Source organism: Typha angustifolia, chromosome 4 (assembly GCF_048772165.1).
Source record: "Typha angustifolia cultivar Huaian chromosome 4, ASM4877216v1, whole genome shotgun sequence".
Lineage (NCBI taxonomy): Eukaryota > Viridiplantae > Streptophyta > Magnoliopsida > Poales > Typhaceae > Typha > Typha angustifolia.
This window is the reverse complement of record NC_133242.1, coordinates 1760441-1776898: the sequence shown is the minus strand read 5'-3', so window position 1 is coordinate 1776898 and position 16458 is coordinate 1760441. Positions and strand designations below refer to the sequence as shown.

At 38.7% G+C, this 16458-nt stretch overlaps 5 protein-coding genes and 1 long non-coding RNA gene across 8 annotated transcripts; 4 read left to right on the top strand and 2 right to left on the bottom strand.

Moving 5' to 3' along the window:
* Nucleotides 1-336: 336 nt before the first annotated feature.
* LOC140759074 (vicilin Cor a 11.0101-like) lies at nucleotides 337-2221 on the top strand. The gene is made up of 6 exons (XM_073095539.1): nucleotides 337-772; nucleotides 852-1027; nucleotides 1112-1192; nucleotides 1286-1540; nucleotides 1625-1925; nucleotides 2073-2221. The coding sequence occupies exons 1-6, from the start codon at nucleotides 337-339 to the stop codon at nucleotides 2219-2221; spliced, it is 1398 nt and encodes a 465-aa protein (XP_072951640.1).
* A 430-nt stretch (nucleotides 2222-2651) lies between these two features.
* Nucleotides 2652-5083, top strand: LOC140759056 (proteasome subunit beta type-2-B-like). Its single transcript, XM_073095521.1, has 3 exons — nucleotides 2652-2895; nucleotides 2994-3117; nucleotides 4604-5083. Exons 1-3 carry the CDS (start codon nucleotides 2738-2740, stop codon nucleotides 4934-4936), a joined length of 615 nt encoding a protein of 204 aa, XP_072951622.1. The 5' UTR covers nucleotides 2652-2737; the 3' UTR covers nucleotides 4937-5083.
* A 491-nt stretch (nucleotides 5084-5574) lies between these two features.
* On the top strand, nucleotides 5575-8688 carry LOC140759677 (protein ANTAGONIST OF LIKE HETEROCHROMATIN PROTEIN 1). 2 transcript variants are annotated; one of them, XM_073096306.1, is made up of 3 exons: nucleotides 5575-5847; nucleotides 7297-8331; nucleotides 8547-8685. In XM_073096306.1, exons 1-2 carry the CDS (start codon nucleotides 5694-5696, stop codon nucleotides 8325-8327), a joined length of 1185 nt encoding a protein of 394 aa, XP_072952407.1. In that variant the 5' UTR covers nucleotides 5575-5693; the 3' UTR covers nucleotides 8328-8331; nucleotides 8547-8685. The 2 variants fall into 2 exon arrangements, with proteins under 2 accessions (XP_072952407.1, XP_072952406.1); XM_073096305.1 differs by having other exon boundaries at nucleotides 5576-5847; nucleotides 7297-8323; nucleotides 8547-8688.
* LOC140759678 (non-specific lipid transfer protein GPI-anchored 15-like) lies at nucleotides 8507-9675 on the bottom strand. The gene is made up of 3 exons (XM_073096307.1): nucleotides 9269-9675; nucleotides 9004-9144; nucleotides 8507-8790 (listed from the first exon to the last, which is right to left on the bottom strand). Exons 1-3 carry the CDS (start codon nucleotides 9588-9590, stop codon nucleotides 8672-8674), a joined length of 582 nt encoding a protein of 193 aa, XP_072952408.1. The 5' UTR covers nucleotides 9591-9675; the 3' UTR covers nucleotides 8507-8671.
* A 1423-nt stretch (nucleotides 9676-11098) lies between these two features.
* Nucleotides 11099-12390, bottom strand: LOC140759256 (non-specific lipid transfer protein GPI-anchored 15-like). The gene is made up of 3 exons (XM_073095765.1): nucleotides 11979-12390; nucleotides 11659-11790; nucleotides 11099-11399 (listed from the first exon to the last, which is right to left on the bottom strand). Exons 1-3 carry the CDS (start codon nucleotides 12298-12300, stop codon nucleotides 11278-11280), a joined length of 576 nt encoding a protein of 191 aa, XP_072951866.1. The 5' UTR covers nucleotides 12301-12390; the 3' UTR covers nucleotides 11099-11277.
* Nucleotides 12391-12988: 598 nt separating this feature from the next.
* Nucleotides 12989-16304, top strand: LOC140758688 (uncharacterized). 2 transcript variants are annotated; one of them, XR_012104142.1, is made up of 3 exons: nucleotides 12989-14396; nucleotides 14470-14898; nucleotides 16200-16304. It is a non-coding gene; the product is annotated as an uncharacterized lncRNA (long non-coding RNA). The 2 variants fall into 2 exon arrangements; XR_012104141.1 differs by lacking the exon at nucleotides 16200-16304 and having other exon boundaries at nucleotides 12990-14396; nucleotides 14470-14638; nucleotides 14776-16134.
* Nucleotides 16305-16458: the final 154 nt, after the last annotated feature.

The window sequence follows — 16458 nt, the reverse complement described above, 5'->3', positions numbered from 1 at the left end:
AAAGCTCATGGGTCGAGATGTGTTGCTATATAAGATGGACTTGATCGGAATGAGGATATATATATATATATATATATATAGCTATTTCTGTCAACAATGTATGGTGGTCGACTTGGTTAGTTTGTCGCCTTATTTCACGTGGCATGCATATCTCGCCACGCGGATCCGACCACTCCACTTGGCTCCACCCATGCATGCATGCATGCATGCGTTCATTCATCCCTCCTGGCATAGTAAATATCTCGCATTAACTATATCTCACCACCTTTTCTCTCTCTACCTTCGCCCTATATATAGCAACCCTTCCTCAACCACTCTCGTCATAGACAAAACTAAATGGCATCGCTCCTCCTCATCGTACTCTCTCTCACCTACCTGACTCCCTCCTTAGCTTCGGATATCGAAACGAGATGCTCCAAGATATGCCATAGCTTGCAAGAAGACCACATCAAGGAGCAGTGCAAGACGACTTGCCTAAGCTGGTACTACAACAACAACAACAATAACCACCACCAAGAAGCAAGTGAGAAGGATGTGAACAAAGAGAAGAAAGGAGAAGAGAAGCACAACCCCTACTACTTTGGTGAGGAGAGGTACGAGCACTGGACTAGAACCCAGCATGGCCATTTCAAGGTGCTCGAGAGGTTCTCCAAGAGATCAAAGCTCTTGGCTGGGATCGAGAACTATCGGTTAGCCATCTTGAAGGCTGAGCCATATACATTTATAATGCCTAGCCATTGGGATGTTGACGAAGTATTCTACGTCACTAGAGGTATTTTCACTAACTAATGCGTGTTTATATAATGTCATGCATTGCAGTACTGTATGTAACGTTCTTCAACTTGTTACAGGACAGGGAACTATAACGCTATTATGGGAGGGAAATAGGGAGTCCTATGATATAAAAGAAGGAGATATAATGACCATTCCATCTGGGGTAATTGTGTATTTGATCAATAAAGATAGCAATGAGAAGCTTCGGATTGCAATGCTTCTCCAACCTGTCTCCTTACCAGGGCGATTTGAGGTTAATTTTATATAATGATCTTCTTCTTCTTCTTCTTTCCTTTAATTTTTTTACTTGTTCTTAATTTGTGTGTTAATTGTTCAGGAGTTCTTTGGAGTAGGTGGTAAGAATCCAGAGACATTCTACACCACTTTTAGCAATGAAGTCCTTCAAGCAGCCTTCAATGTGGGATTTTAGTTCACTTTTTGGTCTCTATATATATGGTTTAAATATCTGCAATATTTTTCTCATTTCTTGCTTTAATTGGAATATTTTTAGACTCCCCTGGATAGGTTAAAGAGACTGTTCGGAAAGCAGGAGAAGGGAGTGATCATTAGGGCCTCAGAAGAACAAATTACGGCATTAAGCAAGTCTTCCACAGAAGGTGAAGGTGGACCAAGAACTCCATTCAATGTACTAAGCAAGCAACCATCTCATGCAAACAACTACGGTCAACTCTATGAAGCCAACGTCAATGACTACCAATTCCTTCGTGAGCTTGACGTGGATATATCCATAGCCAACATCAGCCAGGTGCTTACACCGCCCTTAATTCCCAAAAAATTATTTCAATTCCTTTCTATATTTCTAAGTTATATAAATCTTTAATCTCTTTAGGGATCAATGATGGCTCCAAACTACAACTCGAGGTCCACCAAGATAGCCCTGGTGGTGCAAGGAAGTGGGTACTTTGAGATGGCTTGTCCTCATATCTCCAAGGAATTAGAAGAAAGCAAGGAGAGAAATTATAAAGAGCATGGTCAAAGTTATCACCTTGTGAGATCCCAAGTTAGACGTGGTTCAGTGTTTGTGATCCCTGCATCACACCCAGTAGCTGCAGTTGCATCCAAGAATGAGAACCTTCTGGTCTTGTGCTTTGGTACCAGGGCTGAGAACAATGACAAGTTCTTCCTTGCAGGTTTTCAACTTATATTGTATATATATGTAGCTTTATATTATGAAGCTTTTTAGAATACTTTAACTGTCATTTAAAATTAACAATGCTATCTCTCTCTCTTTGTATGCCATGTCGATCATTTACTTCTATTGTTTGTATATTTTGTAGGGAAAAATAATGTATTGAATCAAATGGAGAGGGAGGCCAAGGAGCTTGCATTTGATTGGCCAGCAGAAGAGGTGGATGAAGTGTTCAATGCTCAGCCAGAGTCTGTCTTCTTCCCTGCACCAGAGGGAAGGGGTCCTTTCATGGCTTAATTATTTATTAGGATTTAGGTTTGCTTAACAATAATGAAGTATTAATTAGTGAGCAAGTAGATCTTTGGCTTTTAAGCTAGCTACTTGTAGGTAGGTCTATAGTATGTATGTAAAGACTAGAGCTTTTGAATAATATGGAGTAGAATATGAGAAGTTGTAAGGATGTAAGTATATATGCATGTATGGAATCAAGTGCTTAATTATTAGTTTTTATAATTAGTTTAAGTGTTTAACTAAATCTTAACAATTTTGAGCAGTAGGATCAGGTTTCATGCATGACGTACTGTATCAAATCCAAAAATTACCGTTCGCTATATTGCGTTGGGCCAAATATGGCTCGGCCCATGTCAGCCCACATGATGGTAAAATCGTAAATTTCCACAAGTCCTGCAGTTTCCCAAACTTGTCCTTCAAGTCTACTTTCTTCGTCTCCTTAAGAAATTAGACGCCGGTAGGGCATTGCCTTCCTCCCTATATTATCGTCGCCATTTCGTCGAACACCTCGCGATCGAACTAATGGAGTGCGTATTCGGGCTCGTGGGCGACGGTTTCGCCGTGATCGTGGCCGACACGTCGGCCGTGCACAGCATCCTTGTCCACAAGTCCGATGAAGACAAGGTCATGCTCCTCGACTCACACAAGCTACTCGGCGCCTCCGGCGAAGGAGGGGATCGGTGCGTTGTTTCCCGTTGTCTCCTTTTTTTGTTCTGCTCCTCGATCCGAGAGTTTGATCGATTGCCAATTTGGTTAACTCGTGGCCGTATGATCGTAGGGTGCAGTTCACGGAATACATCCAGAAGAACGTGCATCTGTACCAGTTTAGGAATGGTATTCCCCTCACTACCGCCGCCGCGGCTAACTTTACTAGGGGAGAGCTCGCGACTGCCCTTAGAAAGGTTGGTTTTTTCTTTTTCTTTTCTGATTTCCATTTGATTTGTTTTGGGAGTTAGGGTTTGGAATTAAATCTTTTCGAGTCTGTTACAGTTAACGCAATTTGATTGTTTCACAATGCATCTGGGAGAATTTGATGTATCTTACTAGTAGTAGTAGGTAAACAGTACCATAGAATGCTTATTACGAGTATCTTATGGGAACACATAGAATGCTTACCTAAAGTTACTTATTTTCCCGATAAGAATAGTAATACTGAATGTTAAAATATTTCTTTTGATGATTTCGCAAGATGAGTCAAATTGAAGGAGACTACTAATTACAGGTGTGAAAAGAAAGGGAACTAGGGAATATACACAGTAATATAGACATGCCAAAGAATGAAATTATGGGTGTAGAGGAGATAAAAGATTTATAGCATAATTCTATAAAAGTCTTAACACTAGAGGGAATAATGAGGCTTTGAGATGATAAATAACTTAATATAATACTATTGGAAGCAAAACTGCTACCTTGCCCTCTTTAAGATTATTTATAAGTGCTGCATTCGAACTCGCTAACGACTTCTTACTACATTGAAGTACTGAAAACTCTTCATTTCCAAAAAGAAATGCCCTTGTCTAATATTTCCTATTTAGCTTGCACATAAATCCTTCTACTCTGTATTCATTATTCCTTCTAACCTGAAATAATGCTCAGGCTTGTGGTTTATAATTATTTCTGTCTGTATGCATTATACATATATACTGTAAATCCAAGTTCACGGGACCTGGTCTTATGAGATTGTCTGCCGGAGCTGATCTACTACTCCGAAGGGCTTGAAAATAAAATTGCTGAAAATATGGTGCCAAGTGCATACAACTATAAGTGTTTGATTGCAGGGATCAAAACATGATGATGATGCTTTTTCCATTTTGTGTGAGAATTCATTTTACTTTATTTTCAGCGATATTGTGCTAGCATAGTGTCGGGAACTTATCTTCCATGTTTTAACCTTTTAGATCAGAGATCAAGAACGCAATACTTTTTAAAATTTGTAATCGACGCAGCGAGGTCCCATTGAGCTACAATATAATTGCAGATTTTTTGGGAAATTATGACTGTCAAAGATACTCTTGTTCAGGACAATATGTTTTACAATGTCATGCTTGATACGTCTTTCCTACAATGTTTTATATCCTTGATAAGGAAAAACAGTACTCGTTAAAATGTCATAATAGGTGAAGAGAGTTCACTCAGCTGCCGCAGAATGCAGATTTTTGGACAAGTTGTGTTTCAAATATATCTTTTCCTAACATTGTACTTTGATTAGAATCAATTTAACTGTTGAATAAATCACATATTTAAGCACCACTGAAGTCAATTCTCTTCCCACAGAACTCTTTTCTTTTCTGATAGTTGGACATGGCCTGTTATTGTTTTCATGCTTGCGATTTTGCAATCTTTACATTGTTTGACCGTCTTTACGAATTTTATGCTTTGTTTTGCTAGAATCCATACTCAGTGAACATTTTACTGGCTGGTTACGACAAGGATATAGGCCCTTCTCTATACTACATTGATTACATTGCAACTCTCCACAAAATCGAGAAGGGTGCATTCGGCTACGGCTCCTACTTCTGCTTGTCAATGATGGACAGACATTACCACAGCGGGATGTCTCTGCAAGAAGCCATCGATTTGGTTGACAAATGCATAACGGAGATCCGAACCAGGCTGGTTGTCGCACCACCAAACTTTGTGATCAAGATTGTTGACAAGGATGGAGCCAGACAGCATGCCTGGCGCGAATCCGTTAAGAATGATAAAGTTGCAACAGCCTAATTTTTGTAACAAATCTATGATTGAAACTAAAGACACATACTCTTTATTTTGTCTTGATATTTATTGATTCCACAAGTAGCACTTCTCTGCTCTGTATGAAAGCAAGAAACATGCCGATTGACTAAAAAGATTTGGTTTCTTGAGGTATATTTTTCTCCTATCTTTTGCCATCAGTGGACTTTGACGTACTGGATTCTTGCTGAACTGAATTCTTTTTTCTTCAAGGTTTACTAATCTACACGATAATTTTTAGAATAGTCTTAGCAGTCAAAACTGGAAAACCTTCTTTGTTGATTACAGAGCAAAAGCCATATTTCGTTTTCAATCAAATGACGAGTATATTTATAAGCAGGCTTGCTGAGTGGACATTCAATTGGACGAAGGGGCGTTTTGCAAAAATTGCTTGCTAACTCGGGTTTTGTTAAAAAAGGAAAAAGAAAAATAAAACATCCTATTTTGGGATGTGTTTTGTGAATCCAATGGCCGGTTGACATTTATTGAAAATATAGATATCAAATTAAAAATATTTAAAAGAAAGGGTGCAAACTGTAATAAATATATAATGCAAAAAAGGAGCTTTCCGCAATAGTGTTGAAGTTTAGGTGGTGATAGAAAAAACACCACGAACTTACCAACCAAAAGGCCAAAACCCAGGCGATGCGAGCTTTTGATGACCCAGTGACTGCTGCGGTGGGAGATTGAAGGGAAAAGAAGGGGAAAATTCGAGGCAGTAAGCCTAAGAAGCTCGACCATAACGATGGTTCCCCCGAAGAAATCGAAGAAAACCAAGCGAAAAGCGAAGGATTCAACTAAACAAGGCGACAAGAGCAGCATCCCATTAGAGCCGCCCGAATCCAAAGCTTTGGAGACGGAATGGTGGTATAGCTTCTTGCTCAAGAACAGCACTTCAGGTATTCGACCGATTTCCGGAGAGAAATATCTTACTTTAATTGCGAATCGTTTTGGTCTGGGTCTTTCTGTTCCCAATTTGCAAGTAGAGTTGTTGCTAATGTGGTTTGGGGAGGTTCTTAGTAGTGAAGTTGCATTCAATGAATACTACTACTTATCGGGGTAATTAAACGTTTCATAAGTCCTCTTAATGTGCCTTGGATACACGACACGGACAATAGGAATGCTCGCTAATTTTTCTTTTTTCCTGAGATTTTTTTTCTTCTTTATTTAAAATTTGGTTACTCACCTGATTTCTTGGCTTGATTAGTTCTTATGAAGGAATTAAAGAGATCTGCTACAATGAAAACTTATATCAACAAACTTGAAGTGGACTTTTGAGAAAATAACTCGAACTCTTGTAAGAAAGGATTCTCATTTATGCTATGCATATGGACCAAATTGCAGAAATTGTGATCGGGAGGATGAAATAGTGACTTGGCAAGAGATGTTCTCCAGCAATTCCCAATCTAACTCAGTTTATCTTTTTTAATATGCATCCAATTGCTCCTACCGTTTCCATCTTGCCTGCATTCTCATTTCAATCTTTGACATTTGAGGTTCACAGCACTTTCTATCCTTGTCAATTTTGTGTCACGATACTTCCATAGGGAGAATGTCAATCATTGTAATTGATGCCGTTTGCTGTTTTCTGGTTTGCAACATGAAGCTTTCATAGTCTAGATAAAACATTTGGTTATGCAATATGATGAAGGTAGAAATCTTGAAAGATACAGAGAGCAAGGGTGCCTAGGACATCAAGGGAAGTTGGTTTCAATTATTGAGGTAGAATAACTGTCTTATAGGCAGATGGTACATAAAAGAAAAAAACCTAAGCAGAGGTACGAGAATCTTTTTTTTTTTTTTTTTTGAAGGTGAGAATCTCTTTAGTTATGTAATGTAGGTACTATCTATTAGTATGTGCTGACTTGAAGCTTGGATCAAGTTGATCTTTGAATCTACTATCTTCATCTTAGGTTAGTGTAAATAAAGCCAAAAGAGTACCAACGGTGAGAATAGAGGATACTGAATAAGTATTGGCTGATTTGCTTATTCGTTTTGGTTGCGTGAACCTTCTTCACATCAGCATCATCAGTCTCCATCATTTAGGAATTATTTCACTTGTTGGCACTAACACAAACAAATGACCACTATTGTTATGCTTATACTTGGTAATATAAGCAGATAAAAAATAGGATAGATGACAAATAAAACACACCAGAATATGTACTTCTCTAACTTGTTGTGCATGTTACATGGCACCATATTTTTGTAGAGCATTGTGATTGACTCATTGTTCCGTAGGGCGGATGGTCATTTAGAAAGAATCAATGTTATATGTGCTGCCAATTTAATGACTTCTTTCTCTTCCTAATAATGAATCTAGAAGATCCTGATTGCTTGGCATGCAGGACCAGCTATTCCTTCTGATGAAGAGGAAGCATTCAAATATTTCTTCAGGATATCAAGAGGGACCTTTGAATACATTTGTTCCCTTGTGAGGCAGGATTTGGTGTCAAGGCCTCCATCTGGTCTCATAAATATCGAGGGTAGGCTTCTCAGCGTTGAGAAGCAAGTTGCCATTGCCTTGAGAAGGTTAGCATCCGGTGATTCTCAAGTATCAGTAGGGGCTGCCTTTAGTGTTGGCCAATCTACAGTCTCACAAGTGACATGGAGATTTATCGAGTCAATGGAACGGCGAGCTAAACATCACCTCAACTGGCCTGACCCTGCCAGAATGGAGGAAATCAAAACCAAGATTGAAACAACTTTTGGGTTGCCTAACTGCTGCGGGGCCATTGATGCAACCCATATCATCATGACACTTCCTGCAGTGGAATCATCAGAAGATTGGTGCGACCGTGAGAGCAACTACAGTATATTTTTACAAGGGATCGTTGACCACGAGATGAGGTTTCTTGACATTGTAACTGGCTGGCCTGGAAGCATGACCTTTTCCCGCCTTCTCAAGTGTTCAACTTTTTTCAAGCTTTGTGAAAGTGGGAAACGCTTGAATGGCCCAGTAAAAATGTCCTCAGGGAAGGCAGAGATCAGGGAATTCATAGTGGGTGACGCAGGCTATCCTCTTCTTCCCTGGCTAATGGTTCCATATGAAGGTAAGAGCCTGTCAGCTTTAATGACAGCCTTCAATACCAGACAAACAGCCGCAAGGATGCTCGCCGTGCGAGCATTGTCGCGATTAAAAGGTGCATGGAGGATCTTGCACAAAGTCATGTGGAGACCAGACAAGCACAAGTTGCCAAGTATCATCCTTGTTTGTTGTCTTCTTCACAACATCCTCATAGACTATGGAGATGAACTCAATGCTGACGTTACCTTATCAGATCATCATGATGCTGGCTACAAAGAACAGAGTAGTCAACAAGCGGATCCCCACGGCAAGGCAATGAGAGAGATTCTTGCCAGACATCTATCACTGTAATCAGGCATCTTCTTTGAACTTTTGAAACATTAATAGATTAGTGTGTTGTACTGCTAGTCATGCTATGAAATTATGATGCAGTTCAACGTTTCTCTTGCTGTGCATGTGATGATCAGTGTTGATCACTTGGTTGATGGATGTTATTGTAACCTGTTATATTGCAGTGATGTTTCATCATATTAAAGCAATAGAATTTTATTCATCTCGTCCAACAAACAGGTACAAAGATTCCAAAGAAGATGAATCCAGAGGAAGCATGATACAAGGGAAAGAATGCAGAATGGCACACATAAACAAATGCTCCAGGATGAGTTAAAACTGCAATGCAAATTTTGTTGCGAGACTTAGAAGATGGCGATCGATCCGAATGCTGCGAGGAAGACGATTGATATCACTGCCATTTTGTTGGAAGATCCACCGGAAGATAGAGTGGTAGTAGATGGGGTGGTCTTGGATGTAGTTCCTGTGTTAAAACAAAGGCGGATCCTATTAGCAGTGCTTAATCCCATATTGGTATGGAAAGTTTACATTTCACACCGAATATGTTACAAATTTACTATTCACATCCTACTGTTTTATTTTATTCTTAGAAAAAATTACAAATAACACCCTATGTTTGACTATATTACAAATAGAGTTCTTACATTTTACTTAGTATAAACTTTAATCACGTTACCTGAGGAGGCGCTTGGAACCGACGGTGTTGATGGCGTCTCCGGTGTGGATGGTGTCGCTGACGTGGATGGTGTCACCGGCGTGGATGGTGTCACCGGCGTAGGGGTGGCCGTCGGAGAGGCAGCTGGTGCTCCACCAACAGCTACAAAATTCCACGAGATTAATTAATTTATCATAAAAGTTTACTTAATTATTGCATGGATCTCTACATACGTAACTCGCGTCCGTATCTTAATCAGCTATAAAGATATGTATATCCTACGTACCATTGCATTTGCTCACAGGTGGTGTCTGGACCTTGCAAGCAGCAGGGAGCTCCAAAGCCCTAGTGTTGTTAATGGTGACGCCAAGAGACGACGTGGCGCCGCCGAGCACGGCGCAGAGGCACTGCGGCTGCGACTGCACGACGCTGGCGAGCGACGAGCAGCACGATGAGCTCGGCGTCGACGTGTTTCCGGTGATAAAATTAAGGCATGGAGATAAGCTCACTATCGCAGTCATGCACCCAGACTGAGCTGAGGCTTGCTGTGCCATTAACACAACTACTACAACCAAGCTTAGACTAATTGCCATCACTCCACGAGCCATTTGGTTGTCTAATAGAAGAAGACAGATAGAATCTAATTAAGTGATATGATTGGGCTTTGTTTTGCTTGTGGTGGTGGAGAAGAAGACTAGCTAGCTCGGGTTTATAAAGGAGTGCTAGGGTTTTGATAGGTGGCCAACTCTTCCTAATATGCTGCTCAAGTGAAGTAGAAAATGAGTAAGATTCCATGTGTGAACATGGAACTGAGCTTGGTTTGTTGATGTTGGTAGTGTTAGTTATGGGGAAATGATTGGAGTTTGGTGGTAGAAATAAATAAGATTAGATTTTTGTTGGCCAACTTTCCTGCTTGATTCTTCCACCAAATTAATATGAAGGGATTCATGCATGAACCAGTTGGTAGATCCTTTTGTTAACTAACTAGGACTAATTAATTAGTAATTAATTAATCTTGACCCCAAGTAGGAAACGTAATCCATATGTGTGATGATCAGTGGAGTATTATGAACCAGGTTGGGCTAATGAGTTGTTTATTCTCTTTATAGCCCCCCAAGTTAAGTAGAAAATATTCTACTATTACTAGGCACTGATAACTGCTCATAGCCAAATGATATTATCATATTATCCTATGTGATTCAGGGGATGCATGATCATCGGACGAGCTGAATTGGGTTTGAACTTTAGGACTTTGTCTATTCCTTTGTTTGGATATTGTCAATAGGGGTGGCAATCAACTCGTGTTAGATTAGCTCGGATCAATCAAATTTAAGCCAGTATATCATAAATGAGTTATTAAGTTATACAAGTGATTTGTGTTTATAAAAAGTATTCAAATTTAATAAATTTATTTATATTGTAAATAGATTATTTTGAGTGATAAGTGAGTTATTTAGGTCATAATTAATTTATTGTATCATAAATCAGGTAAATGCGTCAGTGTAATAAGCACAAACATGCCCAGTTTGTAATCAAGTTAGACATATCAATATTATTTACGACTCGATCTCGCATATTAAACTCAAACCTTCTTAAAATATTTAGATTAATATCAAATTATCAAACTGCTCCTATTTATCAAAATATAAAAAGATTAGAGATTTATAAATTAAAACAGAAAAATAAAAAATACCGACAATAAAATAAACCCTCATAATAAATAGATTATAAAGAGTCTAAATTATATGCATATAGTACTAAAATAATGTAGCCAGCCGGCCTACCATTTTATTTTTCAATTTCTTTTAAGAAAGTATAAAAAAAAATACCAATTAAACCGAGGTCAGCCTATTTAATAACATCAATTGACAATTGTCTGTCACTCTGTCGAGTTGAAAAATAGAAAATAGGCAGCCATTTTCCCTCATTGTTAACACGTCTCTTTTGAACAATGTGAAGTCAAACTAAACGAAGAAAAATAATTGTATAATTTTGTCTCCAGTTGTTCTGTGACAAATTTATTTATGAATCAATTTCTTCTTGGTTATATCAGTCTAAATATCATAATTAATATGCTCGTTTCCATTGCACACTTCTTTCACCCGGCCATCATATATACTAAGCAAACAAATGAACTTATATTCATACCATCCAATATACAATGATTTCCAACCAGCATTAATTAATACAAAGCAACAGAGAAAAAGAATACATATATAATAACACACGTAACAAACAAATCCCCATGAAGATCGAGTCAACTCCAACCCATTCTTAATTTGCTGCAAGATGTACTTAGAAGATGGCGAGCGATGCGAGTGATCCGAGGAAGACGACGGGAATCATTGCCAATTTGTTTGACTTTCCATCCGATGATTGAGTTGTAGTTGATGGGGTGGTCTTCGATGAACTACTTCCTGTAACGTAGTTTAATTATATGTGATGAGAAATTAGCACTTAATCTTTGCTTACAGAATTAATACTAGACATCTAATCCCATTTAGGGAAGAAAATTAACCTTCTTCTAGATGACTTTACTATTTACATTTCAGTCATGACAGCAATTTTATTCTCAATAAAGTAACAAAAATATTATGTATACATATATAAAACATGAGGATCTAAATGTCTATTTATTAAAATACAAGTTCCCCAAATGTTATTATCACTACGCACCTGAAGGAACGCTTGGCACCGAAGGCGTCGACGAAGTCGACGGAGTCTCTGGCGTCGATGGCGTCGATGGCGTCGATGGCGTCGCCGGCGTAGGTGTGGCAGTCGGAGATGCCGCTGGTGCCCCAGCAAGAGCTACAAGAAAAATATCGTAATTGCCTTTGAAATTATTGTGATCATTTGAGAATGATATTTCATTAGTTAAATCTAACTGACTGTAATTAAAATCGAATCTAGATTAAAAAATTATTAATAAAAAATTTAAATTCGAAACTCGTTAAATATTTAGTATATAAGTAGGTAACAAAATTAGAACAACCTACCATTGCATTTGCTCACAGGTGGTGTCTGGACCTTGCAAGCAGCAGGGAGCTCCAAAGCCCTAGTGTTGTTAATGGTAACGCCAAGAGACGACGTGGCGCCGCCGAGCACGGCGCAGAGGCACTGCGGCTGCGACTTCACGACGCTGGCGAGCGACGAGCAGCACGATGAGCTCGGCGTCGACGTGTTTCCGGTGATAAAATTAAGGCATGGAGATAAGCTCACTATCGCAGTCATGCACCCAGACTGAGCTGAGGCTTGCTGTGCCATTAACACAACTACTACAACCAAGCTTAGACTAATTGCCATCACTCCACGAGCCATTTGGTTGTCCAATAGAAGTAGATAGATAGGAGCGAGGTGATCTATACGAACTATTGGGCTTTGATGTGTGGTTGTGCTGGTGGAGAGAAGAAGATCACCAGCTAGGGTTTATAAAGGGGTGGCGGGGAGTTTGGATAGGTGGCCAACTATTCCTAATAACGGCTGGAATAGTGTTGGAATAGGGGAAGGTGCCATATGGGACCTTTTAAGCTATGGTGTTTGATTGAAGTTGGTAGTGAGAATAAGCTTGGATATTTTGGGGTTGGCCAACTTCCCTAATTGATTCCTCCACCAAGGTCATGCATGGCCCAGATTGGTAGATTAATTATTGTTGTTGTTGAATAAGTTGTATCTAAGATAAGTGCCATTAAATAATGTCACACTCTTGATTTTGTTTGTTATTGAATCTTCGTATATGTGTCAAGATATTCAATTTCAAATATGTGTATGGATATCATGGCTTAATTAAATTGTATCAATTAGTCTAGGGATGGTTTTTTACAAATTAATTCCATTATATAAAACATTTGCAAAATTGGAATAGAACTCGCATTTGCAAGTATGCGTTGTGTGTCCATCGTGGTCTATATTTGCTAATGTGATTATATAGTAGAACTATTTCGCAAATCACTTCACAAGAAGTTACGAAGTACGCCAACTGAAATAAGGACAAAATGTAGGGTGTGAAATAAGAAAAGTCCAAAACGAAAATTATTCGCCTCCTCCTATTCCTCCTCCCATTGGCTCTGTTTCTCCACCGCGGCCGCCTGAGTGCGACGGCGACGATGAGGAGGAGGATACGAGAAGTTTATTTCGGCTCGGAGTACTCCGAGATCGAGATGACGTGCTCTGATCACCAAAGAATGAATTCTTGAATTCTTTTGATCTGAGATTTTCTCCTTGTAAGATTAGTTCATTCCTCTAATAGTTTTAGATGAGGTGAGATTTGTTTGGGGCTTATTTTTGTTTGATTATTGAATTATTGTTCTTGTTTGCTAGATAAATGCTGTGGTTGCTGATCAATTTCTAATCTTTAGATTATGAATCGAATCCTGGGAAAATAACGAAGAAGTCGTATAGAATTGGTTGCAGAGAGGGAGTTTATAAGGAAACCTTCTATCTATTATGAGTTAACCCTAATTTGCATGCCCTTAGATAGGTACCAATGTGTCATGATAAATTTTTTTAGGAGATACTGCTTTCAGGCAGGTCTGGCTGTAGGAAAAGATGCTTTGCGAGGATGTTTTACTGCATTGAATTGCTCCTATGGGACAATATAAGCCCTATTTCAGGTCCTAGAAGACATTTGAAGGCTCTGTACATCGATGCAAGCATTCACAGGAAATCCTTTGCTATCTCAATATGCTAGCAGCATTATAACTTTCTCAATCTTCTTGTTCTAGTTTGTTTCAAATCATCGTTGGTTGAAAAGTATTAAATTTTCTTCTAATTTACATCTTCTTTTCACTTCATTCCATATATATAAGGTATATGTTTCAATATGGAAAGGACGATCTTATTTATCATTAGATACTAGAAAGAGCAGAGTAGCATTGGCATCAAAGAACTGATTGTGACTTTTCGCATGGTAAGCCTTGCAAATTTCTCTAGCCTATTTATTAATTGTCCAATTGCTTCAGAGAATCTTAATTGATAGCAAGAAAGTTTTAATTTAATGCTCACCCATTGTCCATCAATGAATGTAAGACCATTGTCTCTTTTAGATGTTATTTCCTTTTCCTATCGACTAAGATTCTTGTTCACATGAACTTCTTTAAACTGTAAAGTTCTTCCCACCATCCTTCCTATGTTCCTACACATATTAATGGTCTCTTGTGCTTGCTTGGAAAACATGAGCAGATTTATCATCATTGGATAATTATTATGTGCTAAGTTTTATTCCTTTCTTGATCCTGTGGAAGTGTGCTGCTATGGGATAGTGATGGAGAGATATATATGACCATCAATAAGAGAACATTGTTAAATTACAGAACTACTATGTTCTGCTGATGAGATTGCACGAGTTGGGAGTTACCTTCCTTTGCTCACCACCATGGTCTGCATTGTGACACCTTCACGTACAAAACTAATTCAAGGTTTGGCAACTTTACAGTGGTTCTGTGAGGCATCACAAAATTTTTATCTGGCATTGTTGTTGTTTTTCTTCAGGTGGAGAGAGATGGCTCCTTAAAAATGACAGTGGTAGGAAAAGCAGTATCATTTTCAACAGAGAATTCTCAGTGGATGCCGCATCAATGTTAAGGACTATTTTGTGCCAAGATACAAGTTTGTGAAGCAAAAAACTGCCTCCAAAATTGCTAGATGCTACATCTAAATGGTGAGTAACTTATTGAAGGAGAAAAGCTTCCATGATGGCCTATGTGTTAAGTAATCCTGTCATCATCATAAATACTTATGCATAGAATTTAATGCTGTGTTCTTATTTCTACTACAATGTTGCTTCTCCTGGACCAGGTGTTCATTATTTGCACCTACATGTCTCAAACCTCTATCTCTCAAGCACATGGTTTTGTTTGCACAGTCTCGGTCGCCACATAAATATAACATGTAATGTTCGTCACATTAAATTTCTGGCAGGTATACAATTCACATGAAATGTAGTCTTCATGCCTCATATTTTTAATTGTGTCAATATATAATTTAAAAGCTCCATGCACAACATGACTCATGCTTGCTTCTTTTATTTAGAGTAGGCTTTCACATGCCTTAAGTGGCTAGATTCCATGAACCATATGAAAGATATGAAATAGGTAGATCCTATGAACTAGACGAAAGGTATGAAAGGTGAATTATTCAAGTAGTATAATTGGTTATGTTCTTCTTCTCTTTTTTATTTTTTAGTTTCAGCCTGCACATTTTCCTCATTACTGTTGTTAATTTCACCCTTGCTCCAGAAAAGAGAATTTTTTTTTTTACTTCTTGATGATGGCTTATTAAGCAAGCTCCAGAGTAAAGGGTTAAGATCATGTTAGGGAGCCAAATCTAGCAGCAATCATTACTTCCCCGTGGATGATATATCTATTCATTAAAGAAGAAAGCAGGGTTCAAAAGAAGTCAACAAACCAAACGCTAATAATTAGGTTGTCTCATTTAGTCAACAAACACCAATAATTAGGTTGTCTCCCTTGCAGTCATACTGTTAATTAGTATCTGTTCATCATCCAAAGAAGTCTACGAAAACCAGATTTTAGTGGCACATTTTTACACATATAAAGTTCTTTATTTATATGTATGCTCCTCCAAATCTGGATTTTGGTTATATACTTTTTGTGTGGAATTTACACACAAAGATAAATGTCAGAGCCACTAAAACTCAAGCAATTAAGCGATATAATGTGATTAGCCACTCAATCAAGTTTCAAAGTGGCAAGGCAAATCCCAAGGGTCATTATCCAATTAAGCCCATATGCCATGGAAAAGATCATGGCTGAACATTTGACACTAACTAGGAGGATGACAGTACTGTGACAACAAATCAATTTAGATTTTGATAGATAGGACCCAATTCCCACAACCCAACTAACATTGTCTCATATGACACTTTAGAACATGGAGCCCTAATTAATTATGACAACCTTCTCACAACTAATACCTTCCTATTGCCTCAACCATAACAACTCCCCTACAAAAGGCCTTCCCTCCCTCAGTATCTTCATCATCCATCAAGCCATGGAGATCGACTCAGTGAGGTGTGAATGCTGTGGCCTAAGAGAAGACTGCACCCAAGAGTACATAACCAGTGTGAAGTCTAACTTTGGAGGGATATGGCTTTGTGGGCTGTGCTCTGAGGCAGTGAGAGATGAACTCATGAGCAAGGGGAAGAAGAAGAAGAGCTATGGATTGGAAGATGCCATGAAAGCTCACATGTCTTTCTGCAGGAGGATTAAATCGAACCCCGCAGTTTGCGTCGCAGATGGGATGAGGCAAATGCTGAGGAGGAGATCTGGAGACTTGTCAAAACCAGCATCAGTGTCTTGAGTTTGGTTAGATTCCTGTGGATGCTCAGCTTGTTTTTCCCTTAAGATCTCAGTGCTTTATTCTATCTTCTTGTTCTATGTTTTGTTGTAATGTACAGAGGATTTTATCAGAACAGAGCTGTCTGAAGTCTTCCAGGCTTCTTCTTTGGTGCTGAGAGAT